Source organism: Ixodes scapularis, unplaced genomic scaffold, assembly GCF_016920785.2.
Source record: "Ixodes scapularis isolate PalLabHiFi unplaced genomic scaffold, ASM1692078v2 PGA_scaffold13__105_contigs__length_92229423, whole genome shotgun sequence".
NCBI lineage: Eukaryota > Metazoa > Arthropoda > Arachnida > Ixodida > Ixodidae > Ixodes > Ixodes scapularis.
The window spans coordinates 47845632-47865647 of NW_024609839.1; the positions used below are offsets into that span (position 1 = coordinate 47845632).

At 45.8% G+C, this 20016-nt stretch overlaps 1 protein-coding gene and 1 non-coding gene across 4 annotated transcripts in view; both read left to right on the forward strand.

Annotated features, from left to right (window-relative positions):
- Positions 1-20016, forward strand: part of LOC8023981 — a 51710-nt gene that overhangs the window by 2194 nt on the left and 29500 nt on the right. For 2 of the 3 annotated variants that reach the window (XM_040502014.2, XM_040213353.3), the window contains exon 2: positions 16779-17204. In XM_040502014.2, the coding sequence (XP_040357948.2) occupies positions 17045-17204 (160 nt within the window). In that variant the 5' untranslated portion in view covers positions 16779-17044. Of the gene's footprint in view, positions 1-709; positions 783-16778; positions 17205-20016 lie in introns of those variants that run through there. The other variant, XM_042289885.1, reaches the window with a different exon arrangement.
- Trnal-cag lies at positions 7389-7472 on the forward strand. The gene has a single exon. It is a non-coding gene; the product is annotated as a tRNA-Leu (tRNA).

Genomic DNA, 20016 nt, shown 5'->3' on the forward strand with positions numbered 1-20016 from the left:
TGGCGAGAGTATAACATCCCGCACAGTATTTCCTCATAGTTGACGAAACATCATTTTGTGATCCAAATTTAACTAGAGCGAAATTGGGGGACGTACTTTGAAGTCGGGAGTTGTACATTCCTCGGAAAACACCAGAAAAAAAAAAAAAAAAAACTTAAGTACAGGTACATACGAATGTGCTTCAATTGAAGTAGGAGTTTTCTAAACCTACTTGAGGTAGTATACTTTAAGTACAATGCACTTGAGGTACTTCACAACACTGGCTTCGAGCATGCTTGAGGAGGCGCGTCCACGGATGTTATGATATCTGCAACAAACACCGTGTCTTTTGTTTGCTGTACGAAGGGTCTGACTTTGGCTTCAGAGCACGGAGCATCACTGCAATACCACCTGCAATCACTCACCATCCCTCCGCAACCAATCGGTTTGCAGCATCCGCCGATAAAGAAGCCGAGGTACCAATCACGGAGCGACGCGCGTGGTCATATCATAAACCACGCCCTGCGATTCTTAAGATGGCAGCGACTGTATAGATACACGGCCTTTGCACTCTTCTCTCTGCAGAGCTCTAAACGGACCAATTGGTGTCCGGACACCGCTGGCTGGCTGCCGCGACAACAAGGTCACGCAAATATGCCAACAACTCCTAGAGAGGGAACCAGTCAACAGCCGCGCCACCTGCTATCGGACTCTTATATGTGACGTCATGGGGGAATAAGCGGGCCTTGTCGGTATCTTGGGGTGTTGCTCACTGCTTAAAGGATGCCATATGGCTTCATCAGGTGGGTGAAGTTTTTGTCGTGATTGACGTAATGCCAAGGCTTAAAATTATAGTTGCCAGTTATCTGAAGCTTTATCTGATATTACAAGAAACTTTTTTTCGTCCTCCGGAAATGTTTAAACAGTTCGCTACAGAGAAAGTCAATAATACATGAGCTTCCTAACACCGAATCTAGAGGAAGTCGCACTTTTGAATCATGACGATCAGCAGTTGCGTCTGCTCTGCATACGAATTAAAATGGTTGCGCCCACAATAATGTCGGGGAACAGAGTGCGGATACTCTAAGCGCAGCTCATTTAGTGGCTCTACCCCACACCTGGCCGTTTCGATGCACATTGAAGTCCTCAGGCTAGCAGTGGTACAGCACCGGCTAAATTTCTCATCTACAGCGGGGACACCAGACGCCCATTGCAGTGCATTAATTACTCTCTGTCTAAACAAACAAAGCGCAATTTACTACTTTCGAAAATTCCTCCATGCAATACTGCGCACGCGCTGCATTATGGGACCTCTTTGGCCACCGAGAGGAGTGGCATGGTTTTGATTTCGATTGCACCGTTGACGAAGTAGTGCATTTCAGCGATGAAGTAAAATAAAATGAGCGCTCGCTTGCATTCCACTCATTCATTTTCTGAGAGTCCCCGTTCAAACACGGACCTCCAGCGGGCGGCCGTAAGGACACGCCTGGACTTAGAGGGCTGCTGAACCGAAATTTGGATTCCACAAAACACGCGGTAAAAGCGTGCAACGAGATGCTACAAGCACCAAACCAGCACTCATACAGCAATATCTCGAACGGATGACCCTATTTTTTAAGAAAAGGAGGCGCATTTGACAGAGATGTTCACGTCATGTTTCTCCGAGAAGGAGAGGGAACGGCCTCGCGTCTTCTCCGCCTCGCCGCCTTGAGGGAGCGAAGCGAAGAGAGGAGGAAACGAGATATGTTTACGTCACGCGCATCGTTGGCCTGGTGCAATCTCGGCCTGTTTTTCCGAAAATACGGCCTTCCATTCGAGGTATTGCCTTACTAGTAGTGTTGTAGGGATTGTAGCGTCCCGCCTACATCTCCGGCATTGTTTTTGCTAAAATCCAGATTTCGGTTCACCATCCCTTTAGCGAGGAGTTGGAGTAAGTCCTGCCACGAACAACACCTTTCTGGTGGCCCGGCTACCACTTCACAGTGTAGCATGACCTTCCGGGGCCACAAATCATTTAAAAAGCCTAGTTATTGGGACGATATAACGTCGGGAGCCCCCCAAAACGTGCTCCAGCGTTCTATCCGTATTGAGATTCAACACCATAAATTTAAGGAAAGTCACATATTCGAAAGTTCATGCACTGTATTTGTTCGTGACGGGATGTCGTGGATTGGGGTTGGCCAAACAAAACTGAGGCTGAAAGGTACCCAATATGCTTTCACTACGCCGCTAGGTCGCTTCGGTTTTGCAAAAGGTCTATTGCAATTCCACAGCCACGCGCTCGCGCTCGATTTTTTTTTTTTTTTTCGCGTTGCAGGTGTTTGTGACCTACAGTATTCGCGAGACTCGGATCGAATTTTAGGGAAGCGTGTTCTTGTTTACCCATGGTCCTCTATGAGGCACGTGGTGATTCCCTCTGTCTGCAAGGCAGGTGGGGACAAAACATTCACACCGAATTTGTAGCTAGGGGAATACAGGACACTCTCCTCATTTTCATTAGACAGAACGACTGCCGCGCCATAAACCACCCCTGGCGGAGTGGTTTATTTGGCGACGCCTCTCTCCCCCACCCCTTCTCTCGCCGCCAGAGCACGTGAAGCGGTTGGCGGGGTTGCGGATGCGAAGACTGTACCGTTGCCGCCGTCAAGCGTGTTTCCGCGGATCTTCGTTTTCGTCTTTTGTTTTATGTATTCTCGGGGAGTGGTCTGCATCACCCTAGTAAAGTATTTGTCCCCTCTAGCGGCACAAAGCCCGGGCAAGAGTACGGAGCACAGTCTCTTACCAGTTGATTCCAGTGCACGAGCGCTGCATTGGCGCCTTCAGTGGCTACGGCCTTGCGGCCGTAGCATTCGTATTTCTCCAAGTCTAAAATAAACCGTAGTTCTGCTTTTCATCACATGAGGAGTGCCGATCAAATCTCAAGGCGAATAGCACGATAGATCAGCAATTTTCACAGCTCTATTGCTGTGAAAAGCAACTCATATGTCAAGACAATTCCATTGCTACATTGATGTCTCGGTTTAAAATCATGGCCTCGGAGATTGTCACATTGCTCGCCAGGAACCTCGGAGGCCACATTGTTATGGTTGTGGTTCTAATTCTCTCCAACGCAGTGCGCATGACTGTCGAATCTCCGTGCCTCCACTCGAACAACTCTTCGTACATCCAGTGACTTTGTGTAGTCTCAATGAGCGACGATGTGTCAGCGTGCGGCTCAGGTGATAGGTTTTAATCAAGCAGATGGGAACAGCCGCTGTGTGGAGCAGACAAGGCAGCGCCCCACCACAAATGAATGGTCCAACCCTAGGGTGGTTGCCCGTCCTTCATGAAAAATTCAGGTCTTCTTTCTCTCCTGTCTCGCTCAGCTTTTTTGGGGCGCGGCTCCCACTGTCCCCCGACTAGAGTTTGGGCACCCTCCCCCATTTACAGCTCCCACCTCCCCGATGACAAAATAATACTCCCGTTTATCCACCGCGTCTAGGAAACTCGAGATTGGAGGGTAAGCGACGCCATTCCTTTGCAAACTCCGTCTTTATAAAAAAGAAAAAAAAATATATATATGTTTTGGCAAAGACCCGGGAGAAATGTAGTCAATCTATGTTTATCGTATACTGGTATGTCTGGGACAGAAAGCCAACAGCTCGTGATAAATTAGGGCGGTTTATAAGCGTGCCTCTCGACGTAGGTTTATTTATCATGTGCACGACGCGTGTGACTCTGATAAATGCGAGGTTTATCCTCGGAATACTGTTTCGGGTGGGCGGGTGAAGGTTTGAAGACAATCGTTGTTTGGAGTCCCGTTCGAATGGGTTTTACAGTGGATGATACTGAGCCGAAGTGGACATTTTTTCTCGTTCCAAGCCATCTTTTTTTCGTGGAGGAAAAAAAAGCACATGGAGCTCTCCACCCGGCACACGACGGGTGACATGCCCCAAGTGTCTCCTAGACGCGACGGAAGCGGATGTGCGTCACCTTATATGGACCTGCCCTGGCCTACGGACTGAGCGGCGAGCGCACTCGCCTACTTAGAGCTGCAGGTCTCCAACACTGTGCACCCACCAGCTACCATAAGTGGCTGCATGACAACCACTATCACAAAACATTGCTTCAATTCATCCATACCACAGGCCTTGTAGCATGCATATAAGACATTTATGCCTAAAAACAACCCCCTACGTAATAAAAAAAAAAAATTGATAATCCTACTGTCCTCGAAATGTATTCTTTCGTAGTTCTTCGACTCTCTTCTCAGCGCTAATTCGTCGTAAGACATTTTCTTTCCTGATAGTCGCGCGTTATCTTATCGAACTGGTTTAGGGCGCGTAATTCGATACCGTACACGCGCAACCTTGGCTCAAGTGTAGTGGCGCTTCCTTCATATTTATATCTGTATTGATTTACAACGTAAATTTTGTTGCTGTAGTCGAGTTTACAAACAGTTAAACAAAAACAACAAACCGGCATCAGCTCAAACTTTCTGTCGTGCATTGAGACGGTAAGTTTTTATGTGTTCCGTTGCGTGTGTGCTTCTTTTTGCTTTTGAAAGAACCGGGGGTGTTGGGGGGGGGGGGGGGGGGGGGGGGAGGGGGGGGGAGTCATTTTGACGGCCACACACGTCGGTGCGTCTTGACATCCGGGGGACGTCTTTTGCCGGACGCCCTCCCCCCAAAACGCTCGGATCTTATCGGAGCTTGCGACTTCGCGGTGAGTGACTCGTGGATTTCAAAACAGGAGATGTCATTGAAGCTCGGTGGGAAAGTCTTTTCTTCTTTTATTTTTATCGTAGTTTTTTACAGCAAAACGTCTCCTCGGCAATTTCTTTGGGATCCTGAGTACCTAGAATCGCTTCAAGCCTTGAGCTCGCGGTCGAGTAGCAGATTCAAACGCGAACTCAAATCTTATTTTGCCCGGTTTCGTGTAATCATTGCTGCGTGACGTTAAAAAGACTCCATGGCAATGGTACTTTGTTGCACCTTAAAAGAGTACTCCGGCCGTTTTTTGAGCTACCCACACAAATTGCATTTTGTGAATACCCGGAGTTTAGTCTTCACAATATGCTATTTATTTTCTGGAAATTCAAAATAGCAATTGAGAAAATCGCAAATTAATACGACGCCGAAACCAACATTCAAATTTCTGCCCCATCTCCAATTGTCGCCACTTCCAGTATGGGCGAAAACATTGTTTTGCCGTCTCCACGCCAGTAGAAGACACTTAGGATATAAGCGTAACCGTCACACTTTATCGTTTTTCCTCCCCTTTATTTTTTTTTTTTTTTTTTTTTTTACTAGTTACAGGTTGAAACATTTTAGTATATTTCGTCGCCCATACCGTAAACGCCTATTTCTGTCGTCCCACTTCACTGTTGCCAGTAGGGGCTCTAGGTTTGAGAAAGGCGATGAAATCGAAATTCAAAAATTGAATAACCTCGCTTCTTTTTTTTTTTTTTTACACATTACGAGGGGAACTAGTGCAGCCGCGTCTACCGGTGTGTTGAGCCAATATTGAGGCAAATCAGCGACCATGAAAAAATTGTTGATAGCACACCCGACAATTGAGCAGTGCCCAAAGTGCAACGTCATTGCTTTCGTTGTCTCTGTTTACGTTTTTATCGCCGTGGCACATCCAATGAACACAAAAATTCGCCGTGACCTTGCACCTTTATACTTTTGTGTTGATGTACGTGTTTGTGTATCTTTGAGGCCTCAGACTTACGGTGAAATGGAGTGTAGTCGTACCGCATTGCCCAAATTACCTACAACAGAGACCCAATGCCTTCGTGCGCCAGCGAAGGGGCGTTGTGTTTGGTCCTGGACACACACACACACACACGCGCGCGCGCGCACACACACACGCGCACGCACACACGCGCGCGCACGCACGCACTCACGCACACACACACACACACACACACACAAAAGAAGTACTATTTGTCTTGATCTTTGGAGGTTATTACGCCTATCCATATCATTAATATTTTTGTAAGGGTCGGAATATTAATTATTCAAGGTTCAACGTAGGCAGTCCGAACGGCTCTCAAGAGAAGCCAAGTGTGAGGCGGTGGTTACTTGATATTGTTTCGCACTCCGTATGTACTCATTGATAGCCTGATGACTACAACACAGGAAGTAGCCTGCTCCGATCATGGTAATGCTAATGATAATGGACTTCCTTTTTTCATTTATTGCTGAGCAGCCAATGGGATCAAAGCACCGGTCGATGAAAACAATTAGAAAGCAATCGTGAAGCGCCAAATGTCAACAAACTTTCTATGTTTGACTTCGACCAATTAAAAAAAAATGCTTCGAAGCATGCCCACAACCTAAGTGTATATACTCCAAAGATAGATAGTACTGCTCACTGTTCACTTTAACAAAGAAAAAAAAATTTTTTTTTTTCAATTTCTTGTGGTTATATTTTTAAACTGGCTTATTCCTCGGACAATCCCCTCCGAATGGGAGCGTGCATGGCTTCCTAATCCTGAAGCGATCGTGCGACCTGTGAGCAGATAATAGACCCCAGATTTATAACTTGTGGGCAAGCGAGTGTTTGTCCGCGATAAGGAAACGCTTCAGACCCAATAAAGCGATGGATACGTCAAGCTTGTTTTGTACAGCTACTTTGGTTTGTTGTTAAAGGAATGGTGAACCGTAATTTGAAATAAAAAAAAAAAATAACAATGCTGGAGGTGTAGGCGGGACGCTACAATCCCTATAACACTACTAGTAAGGCGATATCTCAAATGTTTTGGAAAAAGAGGTCGAGATTGAACCAGGCCGACGAGGCGCGTGATGTCAAGATACCTAGTTTCCTCGTCTCTTCGCTTCGCTCCCTGAAGGCCGCGAGGCGGAGAAGACGCGAGGCCGTTCCGTCTCCTTCTCGGAAAAACATGACGTCAACATTTTTGCGGAATGCGCCTCTTTTTTTTAAAAATCCGGTCATCCGTTCGAGATATCGCTATATAAGCATCCCGTTGCATCCTGTGGCACGCTTTTGCAGCGTGTTTTGGGGAATCCAGATTTTGGTTTAGCATCCCTTTAATGACGATTGTTAGAATATAATAATAACTATAGGGCTCGTCAATTGATCGATATCTTTTTGTGAGTAGTCTATTAGTGCTTTAATCGCGATCAATATATTTTTTTTAATCGGTCAATAGGTGGGGTGGGTGTCGGAAAACTTCCTGGGAAAAGAAAAGAGGCACGCTTTGTTGGTTGGCGCACACATTGTTATTCTAGGAGGCAGTATTGTTGTTTTCCACAGTCAATCACTTTAGCATTTGATGTGACTGTGATGCAAAGCGATTGTAAGGTCGAAATAATTATGTAATATACTTCATAAAAAATATACAATTAAAGACGTGGAGTCCTGGAAATTGTTTTATATGTTATGCCGCCCTGCCTTCGTCTGTCAGGATGGCCGAGCAGTCCAAGGCGCTGCGTTCAGGTCGCAGTCCGGTCTTCCGGGCGTGGGTTCGAATCCCAGTTCTGACAAAGTTGTTTTGCCACTCACCTAGTTATGCACGATCCACGATGCCACGAACCATAATCGACTGAACAACCTACCGGCTAACATTGCAACAAAGAGCCGTATTCAGGGCAGTTTTCTAATACTTAGGATTTTTTTTTCTTTGTTCTCGTATTGTATTTGTATACTTTTTGTGCGTGTTTCTCTTTTTTTTTTGTACTATGATATATTTGTTTGCCCCCCCCCCCCCCTTCCCCTATGTAATACCCTCATACAGAAGGCCTTTAGGAATATTTTGAATAAATAAATAATAGCACACCCCACGCCGGTATACGATATAGACAATTTGTTTGCTACAGAAAAGAGCTTTCCCCTTTGGCCAGCAGGCGTAGCGCGTTGCAACAGCACCAAGATGTGCATAGAACCGGTTAGCGGTATTTTGGCACCTGTTTTACCTAAAAATATATATATACAGGTAACGTGGAATTTTTTTTACACTTTAATATAACAGTCTTTTCTATATGACTGAACTTGTTAAAGGCGCTCTTCGTGTTGATGTCCAGGACATGCGAATATATATATATATATTCGCATATATATATATATATATATATATATATTATAATATATATATATATATATATATATATATATATATATATATATATATATATATATATATATATATGCACTTGTCACAGTGTTTTTATGTTGATGCTCGTGGTACGCTATCCTTTTTTTGTATTTTTTATATGTATGTATTTTTACGTCTGCATTTGTCCCAGTGAGTAAACGTCCGGCGTGTGAAAGGAAGGTGCTGTCGTGACACTGACGTCAGACGAAGTTCGAAATAAAGTGGTGCACGCGTAAATGATTCGCTCCTGAAAAAAAAATGGAAATGTTGAACGGATTAGGGGATACGGCTAAAGTCCCAATTCTTACTCGGGCGGCGTCTTCAAAAGCCAAGACCTGTCCAATATGCCAAACGCATGAGGCCGCGATTTAGTGGTTTCGACCAACACGCTGTTTACAAGCAAGCTCGCGTTTGCCTACATCGGGCGTGGGCAATGCGCGTGCTCAGAAATCAGACCTGCGTGGGGTGAAGCTCCCGCGCAGCCGTTGGGCCGACAGCAGCGCCACCGCAATGGTGCGACGGTAGAGCCGCGCGTTAGTGGGTAGGTCAAGGTTCCCGCGCACGCGCTGTGCCCGCAGACGCGCTTGTTCACGAACAAAAGGGTTGGTGCATATACTACGCACCAGCCACCGAAAACACTCAGGCACTCACCAAAAAAAGCGTAAATACTTGCGACACTGGAAAAAAAAAGAAAACGATTTTTGGGACGATGGTTTGCAAATATCGGGCTTAGCAGTAAAGTGCATCTTGAAGAAAGCTGGGTTAAGTGGCATCTTGAAGAAAGTTGGGGCGAAAGCATTTGCCGTCAATAGCGCGCAAACACAGGTGCCGCAGTTTGAAAAGACGGGTAAAAGAAGGGAGGTATGTAAGGTGCGGGGTAAAAAAAAATATCAGAAAAAGCGAGGCGTCATTTGAATAGCATTGGGGGAAGTTGGAAAGAAAGGTCGGAATTTGAGCACCCTGCTTTTGTGATCCCCTCAACTTTGGAAAGCACGTCAAACGGAACGGAGCGGAAGATCCCGCTCAAAATGGCCACAAAAGCTTTTTCCGGGCCAACTTTACCGCCTGCTTTTTAAACAGCAACAGCAACAAAAAAAAAAAAAAAAATTAGAGGGATGAAACGATTTAACAAATGTGGACTTCGGCATCTTTATTCGGTGTCCCACGGACCATGTCAAGACTGCCAGGTTTCGAAGCTTTTCAAGCATTCAACATTTGCCTATATAAAACACGAAAAACGTCATTGCTAAACCGTAATGATGAATTTTACAGATGACAGCTGAGGGCTCGCATGCACTAAACAGAGTTGTGAAAAGTCATTCTGAGAATGTTGAGTGCGTGCGCCTTTGGGATCTAAGAGAACAATAAAGGAAACAAAGGAAAATATTGTTATAACTATACATAAAGTTATGAGACACAGTGAAAGCGACAGAACTAAGTACACGCGTGTATATGCCTACCTTGTATTGGCACGAGTCTCAGATGTAGCCACGGTAAAACTGTAACTAATTTCGTTGTTTCTTTTTTTTTTATGTTTTGGATACTTAAATTTATTTGTGTTGGCCGTGTCGTCCGTTCGCTGTGCTGAGTTTCCGACTTTAAGTATAAGCAGGCATTTAGTCAACTTGAGCCTTGGCTGTTGGCGAGGATATCAAACAATAGAGGCTACTTTGTCCAGCTTGGTTTAGACACAGATTGGCATTTACCGAATACAGGGACCGTGGGCTGGATTCTTTGCGTCATCCTTCTCGATCAAGTCCAGGGCATGGATTGGGCACCAGAGCTGCGTCGGCCGAGCGCTGCGTCAAACAAACAAACAAGTGTTTCATGTTGTTGCTGTCCACACTACTTTAGTTCTCAACTTAGCCGCTAGTGGCGAAACGGTGGGATCTCCTTCCCAACAGTTGGCGATGTGTCACGCGAGGCGGTGGGGAGGTTTTACTACCGTTTCAAATCTTCCGAAAGGAGGAGAGGAGGAAAGAAAGCTTTAAGCAAAAGAGGACAAAGGAAGAGATGTAACCCCGATGAAACCCAGAATCCACATACGGGAATTCCGACAAATCTTTCCTCCCTTTCCTCGGGCCTGGTCCTTGCATTGAAAATCATTCTCAACAATGGGACTTCTTTCTTTGTCGCGTTTGCTTATAAACGTTTGCAATCAGCCGCATTTCAGAAGTTAGTCTGGCCTCCGTTGGTCAACAATGTTTTGTTTCGGTGTCAGTCTGATAACCATCGTTAAGCCTTGGGAATTGCTCGACTTTCAGCGGACAATCTACACACGCCAGCAGGAAGATGGCGTCGCCCAAAAGCCGTTGCTTCAACGACACCCGTGGGTGTCCCGCCCCCTATCCAAGTTTCGTATTTCCCAACACATCTCTTCCCGAACGTAATAGGTGAACAAAGTGAGAAGTGCAGAAAACTGCAAATAGTGCATTTCTTTCCATTTTCAGAGCAGTGAGGGGTCCACATTGAGGAACTAAAGTATACCCAAAATAGAATTCCAGCATAGCGGGTTTTATTGACGTTGCAGCCCAGGCAAAATCAGCAAAGAAGCCATCATCGACGTCGCTCACCGCTAGACCCGAGTTCGAACTTTGTTCCTCGAGTATTTTTCCTACCGAGGGAATACTCCCTACCGCGTCGCTCAACGGTGTGGAGTACCGCCCCAAACAAACGCTTCCACGCCGCTTTTAATTTACACACGCGAGCCTCCCCTCTCCTCATCGGTGCTGGCCCAGACCAACACCCAGGCGCCCTCTTTGCAACCCCACGCAAGAACCCCGGCAGCGGTCGGAACCAGAACACCCCTCCAACGCTCTCCCCCATCGCCCTAAAATGGCGTCTGCGTGAATCAGCAGACCGGGTCCGAAGAAGTAACTAGCAGACGGCAAACCCGGCAGCGAACAAACGACGCGACGCCGCCATGTTGGTTAGGCTTACGGCTGGACTAGGGAACTTGGAAGGGGGATCGTGGCGTGGGGAAGTTGAAAGACCATTGGGGAAAGGGTAATGTTCCAGGAGAGGGAAAGGGGGTACGAAAAGAGGGCTGCTTTATACCAGCGGTTCGTGCAACGGTGGGGAATGAATCGTGCTCGGATTCAGTGGATAATAGGTCCGCAGTCGACGCGGCGGCGATTGTAGGCCCCTGGCGGAACTTGAAAGAGCAAGTGGAGTAGATTGGACGGCAAGGGGAGGGGGGTTAACTTGGCAACGACGCGCGAATGGTATTGCAAACGAAAGCGTATAAAGATGCCGATCTTGTTACCGACAAGCCGTCGTGTTGGTCCACTTCGGTGACTTCGTAAGCAAAAGTATATGAACCTATCCGCTTGGCGACGCGTTAACGACCACGGCACGAACTACGTCCCTCGGTCTCGGTAATGACAGTGACCGCGTCAGGCCTGGGACAATGGCTTGACCGCGGCCGCTCGATTCTCGTGCTCTTGCCGTGTGGCAGTGTAGTGCCCGTTACCAAAAATAAGTAACAAAAAAGCGTCACTTGTTAGTTCGTCAATAAATTAACGCGTTTGCTGAGATTCGTTACTGTCGTGCAAATGAAACAAAATGTGGTTACCTAATGAACGTTACTTTTGCTTTACCTTACACTTCGGGGTTTGGCAGTGATAAGCCACAGTTACGAGCTTCGACCGCAAGTAAATTTTAGAGAGTAATATGTTAATATTTTTATCACATTTGTAGAACTGTTAACTCTTGATGGCGCTTGACATCTTAATGGGAATTGAAAAGGTGACGCATTTTCCATCAAAAGGAAAGAGGTAGCGAGCAACGTAAGTGAGTAAACAATACCGTTAAGTAATAATGAGCAACGTAATTTGATAAAACAATATCGTAAAAGAGTAAAGAAACTACTTTACATGTTAGAACGTTATTGAAAAACCTAATGTGCTACAAGTAACGTCGTTATTTGTAAGTTGTAACGCGTTATTTCCAACATTGCCGCTCGACCGCGCCTCTAGCGACGGACTCAGGAAGCACGATTGGATTTCTGTTTCTAATTCTTTGCATCTTCCGTTGGAGCGGCAGCGGCGGCAGGCTGTAGCGAAATCGCATTGATCAAGCAGCCGTCCATAAATTGACACCGGACAGGACACAGTACGCTCCTCCAATATATCAGCGTACGTAGAACTTTTAACTACTCACATGTGTTCGGAAGTTCCCCACAGAAGCAACATCTTTCGTATAAACTCCACCAGTTTACCCGAATCACGTGGCTCTTTCCTCGATATTTTTATAGAATATATAAACCTTTAAGCGTTGAATTAAAGAAAAAACTGCAAACCAAAAGAAACGAAGAGATAAATGCTTCTTGGGGCTATTTACTGGGAGGAGTTAAGCTCTCATTTCAAGAACTTGTCAGGTCACGAGAAACACCCTAGCGCCCCTCGCCTTGCATTCCGAAGTATTATAAAAGTTACCTCCTCCCGGTGGACTCTCCGCTTTAGTACCGGAAAAAAGAACGCAAAAAAACTCGCAGCACTGATCTATACTACTGAATTAACTTGATGCAATAATGCAGAATTTACCGCCTTATGGCAGACTACCCTCTTTATTAACGTAAAAAAATATAACGACAACAGGAAAGCTTCCACTGACCTATACAACTAATCGAACTAGATGCGATAATGAGAAAGCTTTATTTTCATCGGCAGTGCATTATCTTATTATATTAATATACGCCGCAATTCCTGGACATCTTTCAAGAAAACAACGGCTGGGTACCTTACACCGAGCTCCTTCCTTGATGGTGGCAGGAGGTACATCTTCTTGTCTAAATTAAACAAAGGCAGATCCTAATTAAAAACGTCATTAAATGCAGTGAAGAAGCTCTCTGAGGAAATTTGTTTTGGAATTCCATGAGGAAACGCGAGGGAGCGTGATCATCCCTCTACTCCTGTGCGTCTGGGGGAGGCGGCGGTGACCATCAATCTTGTCAGTTCCAGGTAGCCGCGAGACAACGGGCGTCGTGGTCGGCTTGACCCAAAGACCAGCGCGAAAGAGGACGTCCCAGAACGCCCCTCCAGCCCAAAACGCCGCCGTGATAGAAATGCCAGATGGCCCCCTCTCGTGCGGGGCCTTTCTCCGAGCCATTCGCTTTCTTCGGTCTGTTGATAACGTAATATTTCAGAGATGAGTTGCAACGAGGGCTTCGCTAAAAGTTTTGCTCTATACTTGTCTATCTGTGATTGGTCGGAGTACCTCTATGACGTCATTCGTCTGATACTGGCATTGTGACATACAAGTGTGATTTATTATGAGGACTTGCAGTGGTGACTTCGCCAAAAACTTCGCTATGTGAAGTTATCCGTCTGATTCTGACATTGTAACATACAAAATGTGATATATTCTATGAGTGCGTTCAATGAATTCTTCGCCAAAAGCTTTGCCGCATGAAGTCATCAGTTTACTTCGGACATTTCGACATACAAATCTTATATATTTTCGAGTATCTACAATGAAGACTTCGCCAAAAGCTTCTCTGTGAAGTCATCAGTCTTTTTCTGAGATTGTGACACACAAATGTCATATATTCTATGAGGACTCGCAGTGAAGGCTTCACTAAAAAATTTCGCCCGACTCATCTTTTTGTGATTGGTTGAGATACTGATGTCAATAGCCTGCTTCGGACACTGGAACATGCAAATGACATTCTATAGCTAATGACAGCTTAAAGAACGCAGGGCGGGGCGTATTATGATCACGCCTCCCGCTTTATGATTCGTGCTTCGGCGTTCTCACCAGCTAATGCCACAACCTGATTGGCTACGAAGCGATAATTAGATGCTCGGTACTAGTGAATACAAAGAGGACTCGTAGCCAGAGCTACACGAAAAGCTTCGATCAACTCGCCTCTTCGTGGTCGGCTGAGAGGCGTCAGTAACGTCATCCGTCTGCTTGTGCCTACTATGCAAATTAATGTTGACTGCGCAACAGTAACAGCTGACGCTTAGTAGAAGCAATGTGCATGAATTAACCAGCGGCTGGTTAAAGTTTGTTACGTTGTAAAAGAGAGAAACGGTAAACATTTCGGGGATGAAGCATGTTTTACAGCGTAAAGGTACTATGTCTGGAGCCCGGGACTTCAGAAAATCTCTCAGTGCTTTTTTTGTGTTATGGAACTGTACTTTCCAACCACGCTTAGGAACTGAAATACAGACATCTACCGAGAACGTGGGACTCTTTCTTGTGGCGCAGTGCGTGACACTGAAACGACGAAATACGGTTTTGCGGAGGTTTCTTTGAGCAACACTCGCCGCTTGTAAGTTGTAAGGGAGCGTTTATACGAGCAGAGACTCTAATCTCGACTGCGTGTGCAAAGTTCCCCAGGGCTGCTGTGATTTACTAGCACCCCCAAGGGAGCAGCTCGTCGTTCAGAAGCAGCACCGTTAACGACTTCGCGAATGAGGCTTGTTCTGCCAGCTACTTTTTCTTTTTTTTTTTTCCATTTTCTAACGACTATTTCCGTTATTTGCACAAGTGCATCTGTGCTCTTTTTATGACAATTGGGGGATTCAGCAAAAACTCAAAGATGGGTATAGAGCACTTGCCGTTGCAAGCACGGATCGCTCGTATATCATGACAACGAGAGTTTCGCGGCTTCGGAGCGCAAGCTGCCGCTCTGTTCAGTGCCGGGGCGCGGCTTGGTGGCTGCACAGTGTAATGAACGAGGATTTTATCGTTTCGCAAAGAGGGTTTTTATTTGAAAATCTCTTGTTGGGATTTTGGTGAATTCCTGCGTCTGTTCTTATTTTATTAGTGTTCTACCGTCGTGTATGCGTCTTATGCGTGCATTTATTAAGCACATTCATGTTCTGGCGTCAATCTTCTTTACTTTGTGCGGGTGCACCCCTGTGTTTTGTGCGCCTGTATCTAGAAACCAAGGTTTCAAGGTGCAGACGAGCAAACGGGCACCCTAATCTCACATATTAGCTTAGTCCAACAGTAAACACGTGGATTTAGTTGCTTCTGTAAACATTTCATTGGTTACTGATTTGATCACCACTTTCTAGCTCAATTTTTAATGCAATGAACGCTGTTGCGCGTGACTGTGCTTTCACAGCTTCGCCCTTTAAGTGTTCCATTAAGAATGAATCGAACTGGTCATTGTTCTCATTGGAATCAAACCTGAGACGGTTGTCCAAACTTTTAGTAGATTTGGTGCTAGCTCGTCACATCGATTGACTACATACAGTCCACGTCACTGACCAAACCAAACTTTGGGTATTGCGTTCCAGAATAAACAAATAATTTAAGTGAACTTTCATCCTGGCTGGTGGCTAACGGTTTATCTCTAAATACAAAAAAGATAAAATATGTAATTTTTTCCTCAATAAATCGCAACCACAATACACATATTTAACTGCAGTTAGAAAGAGCCCTAATTGACCGTGTCGATAAGTTTATTGGAGTGTAGTTTAACGAACGCCTCAATCGGACACACCATGTAAATAAAATGCGAAACGAAATCTCAAAATCAATAGGCCAAATTTCATGTGAAAAGCATCTTTTACTGGAATGGCTGAAGTACCAACTATATTATGCGCTGATATATACCAAGGTTTACTTCTGCTTTCTTGTCTGGGGTCAGATAACAAAGACAAATATCACACATCTGCATTTATTACAAAAGAAAAAAAAAAGCTGTTCGTCTAATGCGCAATTCTGCTTATGATGCGCATACAGCTCCGCTTTTTGAGAAGTATAAAATTTGGAGCTTTGAACAACTCTACATTTATAAGCTTGCACTCTACACATTCCATGACCATAGACTTCAACAACCGAGCTATCCATCTGCATGCACTAGTCCCGACCACCATTACAACATTCGAAATGACAAGTATATACTCCCCAAAATCAGGAAAAACATGAGCATAAAAATACTATCATTTCAAATTCCAGACTTCCCTAATACACACAGTTATCTTAATACACTTATTACGTCAAAAATATCACTAAACGCATACAAGGCATAGTGAAAGGAGCTCTGTTGCCCACAAATGTAACAAAGTGATCTGAAAAATCTGATTTTATCCTCTTTGCTATCTCTGTTTTATTTTTTTTTTTTGCATGCTTCCTTGCTTTGTCGTATTATAGTATAGTTTTTTGTAGTATCAAAAATGTGTACTATAGAAATGTCATTGATATGTATATTTTGTTATTCATTATATTTTGTTTAAGAGCGCTTCTTGTTTTAGTGTGCTCTGCTGTCGACGAGTTTCATTGTATCTTTAATATTTCATTTATGTAGCGGCACCGAGACCTTGTCAGTCCTTCTTGTTTTTTGCCTTGGTACTGCAGACAAAATGTATTGTCTGAATAGACCGAAATAAAGAATAAAAAATCATAAAACCAGCGAGGGTCCTTTGACACGCTTAAACAAAAGTCTGAGGACTAATTTGGACCACCTCGGGATCTTTTGATGTGCAACCCAAGTCTCAGTTACGTGGCGCCTTTTTCGTAAAAAGCCTCGGTCAGATTGCGGGCAGATCGGTAGGGATTCGAACCCGTCAACTGTGGATACGTTGGCCGACGCCTTGCCTCGGAGCTACCGAGTCGACCACACGACCGTATATGTCTACATTGTGTCGCAAGATCGAAACTACAGGCGACTGACCGAAAAACATACTGTAATTCACATGTCATCGCAGCCTGTCTGATGTGGCTGTCATTTTATTTGCAGGCATTCCTGAGTCGGCAGCCAGAGACATGGCCTCGAAAAAGAAACCAGAGAGCAACAGACGTCCCTACTTCAGACGGAGCGAGGCATCCACGGCCCTCCTCCACAGGCAACGAGGAAGTGCTGCTGTTTCGGCGGGGGACAGCGCTACGGGGGGCAACCCCACCCGGAGCTTTTGTCCCCGGTGAACCCCGCCGAGGATCCCCCGGGGAGCCCCTACATTGAAGGGGCGGGCAGGGCAGGGACAACTTCGGGGGTGGCCGGCCGGGATGCGCAAGGGTGCCGTAGCCCGCGGCCGGCTGCCCCGATTCGAGACCGCACTCTTGATCCTGGTACTCTTCGGGTCATCATCATCTTTGGCGGCGGTAGTCCCCGAAACGACTACGACGGTTTCAACCGAGCCAACTGTTGCAAACCTCACGTCTACCCGTGAGTTTTATTTATTCTTTATTGTATTATTGTACATGAGATTGTAGTAATAAACGGAGGGCATGGCCAGCAACAGCAACAATACTCTCAAAGCATGAGGTTGCCATAATAGCATTCTCGTTAACGCCCTGCCGAAACCGTGCATGAGGTCAAAAAGTCCACTGAGACAAAATGTCCAAAGGGGTCAAAATGTCCGCCGATGCAGGATATCCAACAACTCAAAATTTCCAAGGAGTCAAAAATTCCACCGATCTAGTTAAAGACTCCACCATGTTAAAACGTTCAATGAGTTAGAATGTCCAAAGTTTCCAAACAACGGCTCAAAATGGGTATTCTGGTAAAGTATGCGAGCGGGCGGTCAAGCGAGAGCGCGTACCCCTCAAGCTAGCATGGGCGGATTTAGAGGGGGCCGCCTTTCCCCCCCCCCCTCCCCCCGCTCCCCCCCTTCTTTAAATCCTCTAGATAGAGGGGGGGGGGGGGGGTCCCCTAGAGGGGGGGGGTGAAAGACTTTGCCGGACCCCAGACCACCATTTCTGCCCCCTACGCAGTAACCCCTCCCTCTACCCCCCCCCCCCCCCCCCAAAAAAAAAATAATAAAATTTACTGAGGCATTTTATCTGGACATTCACTATGCCTAATTGTTAAAGAGTACAAAGATTGAGCTTCGCGTTCCAAGTCTTGTTTGAAATAAACTTTAAAACTGGCAGGAAAGCCCAAGAATCATGAAGAGTTGTTTCAGCTCATGTTGCCCGCGGAACACGTCGAAACAACACAAAACAACAAGACGCAATTGAATCTCGCTCAACCGAGTTAAGAACGAACCGGGCTGGCGACGACGAGTCATGCTCGTCGGCTCTCTGAAAGTGGTGCCGCGAGTGACGCGATGCGGGGTGGCTTCGTCGACGTGTGGTGGGCGGGGAGGGGGGTTCGGAGAAGTGGTCTCGGTCGGCCCTCTCCGAGCGTATCAGCCACTTCCCAAAGTCGCGGTGGGAACCCCGGCGGGAAATGACCCGAGAAGACCAGACGGAGTTCGTTCGGCTCCGGAGCTCTTGCTAGTTCATTAAAGAACGCTCTTGTCTCAAAAACTGTGGCCTTAAAGAAAAAAAAAAAAAAAAAATCGAGCCATTTTATTTCGGGTGCAATTTTCTGCAGAAACTAATTAGACACAACATTACATGAAGAATGAAGCATGAAAATATGAGGTGACTTTAGGAAGACGGTGTAAATAACCTATAACCGTTCAAACACTAATAGCAGGAGGTTTTATGTCTTGGCTTCCTGATGGGCTGACAGTGCAGGCAGAACCTAATTGGAACTGTCACATTCTTAAAAATGGTTTGTATAGCTTTTCTTTTCGCAGAGAGCGCAAAGAACCAACCACCGCGATCAACGAAGAGAGCTCGACGACTGATGTAGAACTTTGTTTTCAGCCATCATATGACGCTGCCTAAACTGCTTAGATCCAAAAGTGGGTCTGCGTTGAAACATTGAGCATGATGTTTCACGTCATGTTCAGCGCCACATCGCATACCCCATTTTTGGGTTTAAAGACACGGCTTTTTGATTCGTCGAGCTCAGTCTGTACATTGCGGTCATTGGCTCTCCTAGTGCACTGCGGGAAAGTAGACGCACAGCGCACTTGCAAGAAAGAGCGTGTATAGGCAAGAAAGAGCATGTACAGGTTCGTTTTTGTAATTAAAGGGTTGGTTCGATAGAAACCGAACAATACTAGTTTGTGTCGTTGTTGTGTTATTTTTTTACTATTATTTTTTTGTTATTATTATTTTTTTTTTTTTTACAAGTCGCAACGTGAATTGGTTTTCAACTTTTACCGTCAGATGGCTATCCGATCACCGATCAAGTGGAAATAATCCGCGGCGGCAGGGGAGGATCTTCCTGTCAAAACCTGCGACCAATCGCGCACTTGGACGCCACCACGTGATCTGATTTGATAACACATGTCAGTAGGGGGTCATGTATAAATAAGCATTACCGTCCGTATCACGCAGCAGCACCCTCCGCTCTGCGGGTCTCAATGAGCAGCAGACGTCTATCTCACTCCACGGGGTTCAACGGAGAAAAGAAAACTGGTTTTATCGATTCACGGCGACTCTGCCGCGGCGAATCCTAGAACCAACCATGGACCTCGGATCGCACCTTGGAAGAATGCGACCGAAGGCTGTCTATACCCGATTACACCTTACGACGCAGCGCGGAGGACGTTACGAGCCATCCCTAGCCAATCCAGCACTCTGAACAATATCACGTGACCACGTCGCAAGTCGCTGCGCTCCTCTCTATTGTGACACACGCCGTTGGATTGGATTGGCTTCGACAGCACGTAACGTCCCCTTTGGTCCATCGTAAGATCGAACAGAGTATACCAACAGCTCTGCCTGGAGCACGTAGCGATAGCTACTTGTCTTTGGTTTTGTTTCGGTCGTTTGGTTGTTTGTTGTTTGTTGTTCGTCTTTTATCTTGGCGATGTTGTTTTATGGTCGAGACACGATCTGGCGATCGGTCAAACTGTCGCTCTGGGGCCCTTGGAGAGTGGGAAAGCTATAGCGTCTTAGTCGCTGCCTTTAAGTTTGGTTTGTTATACGTTGATGTATCTCGTAATGAACGGCTTCTTCTTTTACGGCGCGCATGCCACTTTCGGTTTGCCAATTTGATTCGGCAGTTAGCGTCGGTGAACGTGCTAAGTGGACGCCAGAGTTTCTCCTAATAACGCTTTTCGCGTAGTCGTTATTTTCATGCACTCTAAAAAAAATGTCGTCCATCTACTTCCCTGCAGAGCACTCGGGATTACAGA